Source organism: Leptonychotes weddellii, chromosome 1, assembly GCF_054177405.1.
Source record: "Leptonychotes weddellii isolate Sample4059 chromosome 1, ASM5417740v2, whole genome shotgun sequence".
NCBI classification, from domain to species: domain Eukaryota; kingdom Metazoa; phylum Chordata; class Mammalia; order Carnivora; family Phocidae; genus Leptonychotes; species Leptonychotes weddellii.
Genome location: NC_138369.1, coordinates 142,950,888 through 142,958,043, shown reverse-complemented (window position 1 = coordinate 142,958,043; position 7,156 = coordinate 142,950,888). Strand labels below are relative to the sequence as shown.

Here is a 7,156-nt window from a genome sequence, read left to right as displayed (position 1 = left end):
TTGACACTAAGGATGGGCCTCCTTGCAGGCCAATGGAGGATGGGGCCAGCACAACCGAGAGCTGGGGACAGGGGTCTCTGCGAGGCAAGTCTGGGCTGCACCAAGCTCCTCCATTCAGAGGGATAGTCCTCTTTACATCCTCCCTCTCTGTAGGCTCCTCTCCCAAACTAAGCCCAGAAGCATACTTAGGCTCACTCTCTCCAATACAGCACAAATGGAAATTTCCTTTGAGCATCCTATTGCTGCACTTCTCCATTTGTGCTTCTGGAAAACACCTCCAGCCATCCTTTCTACTTGTCTGCTCCCCATATTCAAGCCTCAGAAATCACCCATATCCTTTACTGCTTTGAATCTCACATCGACCAAGCAAGTATTTCATTTGTACCTTCTTCAGCTGCATTTGATACCCAGGTATCATTTGATAGCCAGATTCTATGTTGGCACCTTTAGGAGATGTGAGGCCCTTAAAACCTATTAAAAACAACTTTCCCACAACATTTTTCTAATAGATCTCACACCCTTCCCTCTTCGGCAATGTAAGCCTCAGTACATTTACTTGCTTCCAACCCTTCAGTGGCCCATCACCCAGGAAAGAGCTGCCTGACCAGATTCCTTGTCCTTCACTCTAATCTTTGAAACTGCAAAATTTTGCATATCTACCCTTTTCTTTAAAACTGGGTGATGGGCATTAAGGAGGGCATGTGATGTAATGAGCACTGGGTATTATATAAGACTGACGAATCACTGACCTCTACCTCCAAAACCAATAATACATTTTATGTTAGTTGACCTTAAATAAAAATAAATTTTAAAAAATAAAATAATTTTTGTTGTTATATTTTCATTGTATTGTAGTCCTATACTATGATCAATAAAATGTGAATTCTTTGGGGAAAAAAACAACTGCACTTAAGTCTCCTCAGTAGGTTCTCTATAAAATTAAATACAATGGAAACAAACAAACAAAAACCCTAAATACAATAGCCTTTTGGAGTGTTTCTTTACAGGCATATAAACCTCTTGGTGGCCTCTTAATTTTAATACTTTGGTGACTTTTGTACACCTCCCTGTCCATGTGGCTTCTCATATTAGAGATGTGGAAATTCAGGCCCAGAAAAGTGAAGTGGCTTGTGTAAAGTTATGGAAATGGTCGCCGGTAGAAACGGGACTTTGCTGGAGGACTGTCCCCTTCCCTGAGCCAATGTTGTGGCTGTGGCTTGAAAACAACAGTACTCACCCCGCTCCACCTCACCCCAGTTTGTCAACTGTAGTGGCTTATTTAACTAAAAGTATTTCCCATCCTATTTAGAAACAGAAATCTTAATGAATTAGCTGGTTTAGTTTACACAGAGAATAAGAAATTTAACAACTACCCCCCTGGCCTATTCCGCATCAGCCAGTCATTTAATATGTTGATTTCAATTGGCTTAGAATTTAAAGTATAGAGAAAAACCTTTTGTCTCTCTTCGTAATTGTGCTTCTAGAGTGGGTTGTTTGGTGATTACAGAGATACTTCATTGATCACATCACATAACTAATGACATTTTTTGAAAGAACACCATGGGCTACTGGGTAAATTCTAAACCTTCAATGCTTACTATAATGAGACCCCAAACTAATGATTTTAAGTAATAATCTATAATGCTCAATTTGAGCCAAAACTGTTTTTTGCATACATTGTATATTTCCATCTTTATGACTTCGTTGAAAGGAATCTCTCTTGCTGGAATAATTAATACCCACATTTTTTTTTTTCTTTGAGTGCTTGCCTATGTCAGACAAGTGCTAAGAACTTTACACTTATTAACTCATCTAATCTTCACAATACTCCAGATAGGCATTATTATGCCCATTTGGTAAGGAGGAAGCAGACCCATTTTTTTTTTTTTTTTTACCATATTCTGTTATCAAATTTCTACTTCATTCTAAGTTCTCAACCTTGGTGTTGGTCCCTAGACTGAAAAATGAGCTTTCTCCTTCTTTCCATGTAGGCAATTCTTCCTTCAAGTTTAGAAACCTCTTCTTTGATACTAGTCATCACATGGTATTACAGCTGTTTACATACCAGTATTCCCATTAGATTGTAGTCTACTTAGAGGGCTTTGTTGCTGTTGTTTTTCTAGTCATTATTTCTGTGAAGTACATATACCTGTAATACAGTAATTAATCAATACTGTTTCTCCATAATTATGGGTGGGTCTCTAGGTAGAAGCATTAAGCCCTGACCTAAAAATGCTCTTTTTCCTAGGAATACACTTAATTCATAATAATTTTCTTGGAACTGTTTACTGACAGCTTGTGCAAGAAATACAGGGCTATTTAAGATTAACATGCATCTCCTCTCTCCCCTAACTAAAAACCAGGTGTCCGGTTTTAGTTTGTAGAAAAGCACCAGGTAGTTACCTTCGAACACATTTGGGGCACAGCATATTGTCCTCCAGGTGTGGGGGTGGAAAATTGCAGGCCGGCAGCAAGAACAGGGCACATACTCTCCCTCGTTTTTCAGGCACCCAGGCTTGTCCTGCATGAAATTGCAGGTGAACCCAACCTTCTGTGTCTGCAGGCAGACTTCTCCCATGGACCACACACCACCTGACACCTGGAGAAGGAGAAAGAGGTGAGTACGAACACAGGATGGCCAAATTCTAATGTTCTTCTGGTCAAGACTGTATCATGGTCTTTGTTTCTTCTACTTTTCTCAAGTGCCAGCTCCAAGATATGAGCCCTGGAATCCTAGCTTCACCTTAAGCATATTCTGTTCTGCTCCCTTTTAGAAAACCATACAAAACAGTTCCTGTTAAAACTTTAAAAAGCGGGGCACCTGGGTGGCTCAGATGGTTAGGTGTCTGCCTTCGGCTCAGGTCATGATCCCAGGGTCCTGGGATCGAGCCCCACGTCGGGCTCCTGACTCAGCGGGGAGTCTGCTTCTTCCTCTCCCTCTGCCTCTCCCAGTGCTCATGCTCTCTCTCTCTCTTTGTATCTCTGTGTCTCAAATGAATAAATAAAATCTTTAAAAAAAAAAAAAACAAAACTTTAAAAAGGAAAAAGTATAGTTGGAAGTGGCATAGCTCCAAGTGGGTAAATGACAGCGCAAGGGAGGCAAACCTTTACGTCTGCCCATCCTGGGTTTGCAGCAGGAACTGCTTCACAAAAAGATCCACAAGAGATGATCAGTTTATTAACGTGTACGGCACACATCACTTGGAAGAAACCACAGACAACGAAAACAGACTCAAAATGGCAGCTCGGAATCCCAGCTTTTACAGAGAATGATGAATTTGTAGCAAAATGACAGGAAAAACGGAAGCAGTTTTAGGCTCCTGGGGGTGGCAGACAGTGGGAAAGTCAATATATGGGAAGGAACTCAGAAGTAAGGTTTCTCTGGTGCCACCTCTCAGTGGATTGTCTCCAGCAAAAAGAGAATTTATAACCTGCCTTGAGGCAGTAAAAAGAGACCTTTTCCTGGGTTTGTTGCTCTTTAATTGCCATCGGTTCAAAACAATTTTTATTATAAATTTTAAAACACTTTAGGACAGGTGACATATTCTGGTTTCCTTCAATAGAAAGACTAAACCGGAGTGGTCTGGGAAGGCCTTTACGAAATAGATTCAGGGGTCTCAACAGGCATTGTACTGTGCTAACCAGTTTATGGTCTCTCTTAATTTTATGTCCTATGATTCTTACAACATTATGAGGTAGATGTAATTATCAACCTATTTTATGAGGAGGAAATTGGGAACTATATTAACCAACTTGTTAATGTCATTCACTTAACAGATGCTAGAAGATCCCAGGGCTTAAGCTCAGGCAGTTGGTTTTAGAGCCTGCTTTTACTTTTAATTCCTTAAAGGGGAAAGAAAGAAAGCCAAACAGATTGCCATTCCCTTCTGATGACATCAATAATTTGCAGCAGTGGTTTTCAAAGTGCGGTCCCCAGACTAGCATCCTTAGCACTGGCTGAAAAATTGTTAGAAATGAAAATTCCCAGGCCCTACCTCAGTTCTGAATCAGAAACTCTGTGGGTAGGGCCCAGGAATCACCAACCCTTCATTCAGGTGATTTTGATATACCCTAAAATTGATTGGAGGTTAATATCAACAGCATTTTTTCCTCAACTGGACCAGAACCAGGTCTCAATCCTGCGCTTACCGTGGGCCTCCTGGGGCGATTCCACTGTCTCCACCTTCCCAGCCCTGGCTGCAATTCTGGACCAGGAGGCAAACACAGCATCTGGGGCCGAAGTTGTCACAACAACAGTATCGACTCCCTCCAGGAGAGCATCAGACCCAACAGGGGCAGGGGCCCCACCCTCAGGGGAAACAGCCACTTCAGGAAGGTACGTTCCATCAGAAGATATCCTTTTCCCAGAACTTTCCAGAGACATTTCCCCCTGGTCCGTCTTTGATCTTCTTTGTGACTGTGTGAGAATCTTGGCCTCCTCTGCGGTGACAGGAATGTTCTTCTACAAATAGGGTTTACAAGGTTAAGGTGCTGTCAGAAGTGCAGTCTCACTTTTATGATTTTGTACAACCTTGTGAGAAGTGGTGGGGGTGGGGGTGGAAGGGGGTGGGGGTGGGGGGTGGGTGTGCTGTTCCTCTTCAGAAGGAGTGGAAGGAGGGAAGGAGGGGCTGAGGCAATCCCTCCACTGACTTTTTGATGCTAAAATAGGTAATTAGAATGAGAACTAAACCTTCCACTCTTGTCAAATCTCTACAAATCACTTACCTTCTGATCGGGGTAAGCATATTCACAGATTCTCTTATATACATCTAGTTTCTAAGACAAGAGAAAAATGAGTTAACAATCAAGCAAGGATCCTACCCCTCCTCCCAGGAGCACTGTCTCCAACCCTGGACCCTCACCTGGCCTTTGGTGCTCAGCTTTAGTTGTTGGCACCAGGCCCGCAGGATGTCTCGGTGAAGCACGTTGGCTGGTGGCAATTTAGAAGGTAATGGAGGAACTGGGATTTTCTTCCGAAGTCTTACTTTTCCATCGCCTTGTGCCTTCTTTTCTGAACCAGAAGGTGGAGGAGAATGGGATGAAATTAGTAATAATTCACTTTTGTGTAGCCTTTTAAAATGTCAAAGCACAACTTTCAGTTCTCACAGCCCAATCCCCATTGTATAGTTACTGACTTGCCAAAGACCCCAGAAACCTCAAAGGGACACAACCTCAAACCTGGGACTGACTGACTACTTCTGAATCTCCAGTTTTTACTTCCTGAAACTCCCTTACTTGCTCCTTTGTGAGCACCCAAACCCACAGACTCCAACGAAGTTGTACTAGAGATCTTACTTCCAATCCAGGAGAATGATAGGAATTTTAAACCTGACATCGTAAATCCTCAGTGGTGCCTTGTCCTCTCAGCAAAGAACAAAATAAACCACTCGGCAATGCTACGCACAACTGCCCGTTCTCAGAACTATGTCAGCCCACCCCACTCAGGGCAGTACTCTGTTCTCGCTGCACACAGCTTTCTCACACACTCCCACTGATCAGGAAAGACTTCCAGAACACACCTCCAGAACAGACAACTATAATGACACTAATAGTTGTGAGGCTTTACTGAGTGCACATTACTAGTCAGGTATCACGTGGGCATTTTTACCCTAATTATTCCATATACATTACAACGGAGGCTGCACCCCACCCCATCCGACCCAGCTAGGTTAAGTATTATCCTCAATTCTTAGAAAAAGAAGGTGGAGTTTCAAGGATGGGATTTCAAATTTATAGCACTCTGGACCCAAATCACTGCACTTTGAGATCCTTAACACTAAGCAGCAAGTGAAGGCAAAATGATGATCAGAACCAAATATATTGTCAGAGTTTGGAGATCTGAAGACACCAGTTTTAACAGAGGTGGCTGAAAGAAGGCTTCAGGGAGGTGTGACATAAGCTGGACCCCAAAGGAAGTGGAGGGTTTTCAGAATACAGGACCAATTTTCTTTCCTACTTGTTCTACTCCTTCCAAAAAGTTCCTTGGTCTTCTTAAGCCCAAGGAAATGAGATTCGAGGCCTTGTAGACTTCTTACCTTTGTCTTCTTTCATAGATCTTTTCCGTTTGGTCCCGCTGGTGGAAGTTCTTTGCAACTTTGGTTCACCAGAAGCCTGCTGTTTCCCTTTAGCTTCTTCTGATACTGGTTGGGATTGGCTGGCCAGAGAGTCTTCCCCCGACTTCGTGGAGTTCTGATGGGGACAGAGGCCAGTCCATCTTCCCTTGGGTGCCCAACCCACCACAGACACTCCCTGACTCAAGATAACTCACATCCACGGCACCAGGATGGTCATTACACACACCGCTGGCAGTGTGGATTCTCCTCCAGGAAATCATCTTAACCCCAGGTTTACTTATAGGGAAGATGGGGAAATGGGAGGCCGATTTGAAAATACGAAAAAAGACCGAAAATATGGATACAAACCACAGAAGCAGAAGAAACTAGGCTCTTTGGGCAGGGGATAGGAGCCCTCTTATCACCTACCATACCCATTATTCTCTTACCTGAAGATTTTCTTCCCCCATTCCTTTGTTCTTGACCTCTTCCAAAGAAAGTTTTCCTCTACTATTGCCAGAGGGATTCTATATACTCCTTCAGTGGTTCATTGTGCTCAGTATGAAGATATACAAATATCTTTAATTCAGCCGACCAGCCACTCCATGGCCCCAAGGGCTAGTCACAGAATTCCTTTCCAGCCTAGTTATCAAGGCCTGAAGAGATATCGCTCACTCTACCCCAGCCTTATACTCACTTTCTTAAATCTCCCTTCTTCTTCAGAATCTCATCTCCAGTTTTCCTTCAACCAGCAGCCCTTTCTGATCTTCTCAGACCAAGTCACATCTACACATTGCCTCACTCCTCCCCCTTATCAGTCGTAGTTTTACATTTGCTTGTCTGATTTGATCAATGCTGGTTACTCCATTTGACTGGTAAGCTGCCTAAGGGCAGAATCTCTCTTTCCTCCTAGGCCCTCAAACATTGTTTAATTGAACCAGAAGGAACAAGAGAACGGTGGGGATCCAGCTATCTGATAGAGAAACTAACCTCTTACATAAGGTGTTGACACGTTTCTTATTTTCTTTTATTTACTGCCCACAGCAACCTGGTGGCAATTTCTAACTTTGGTTTTCAGATGCAGAAGCTGAGGCTCAGAGGCT

The 7,156-nt window shown here is 43.0% G+C and overlaps 1 protein-coding gene across 1 annotated transcript; it reads right to left on the bottom strand.

Moving 5' to 3' along the window:
* Positions 1-2,399: 2,399 nt before the first annotated feature.
* On the bottom strand, positions 2,400-5,335 carry DPPA4 (developmental pluripotency associated 4). The gene is made up of 5 exons (XM_081802660.1): positions 5,236-5,335; positions 4,863-5,011; positions 4,726-4,776; positions 4,150-4,462; positions 2,400-2,599 (listed from the first exon to the last, which is right to left on the bottom strand). The coding sequence occupies exons 1-5, from the start codon at positions 5,333-5,335 to the stop codon at positions 2,400-2,402; spliced, it is 813 nt and encodes a 270-aa protein (XP_081658786.1).
* Between the last annotated feature and the right edge of the window lie 1,821 nt (positions 5,336-7,156).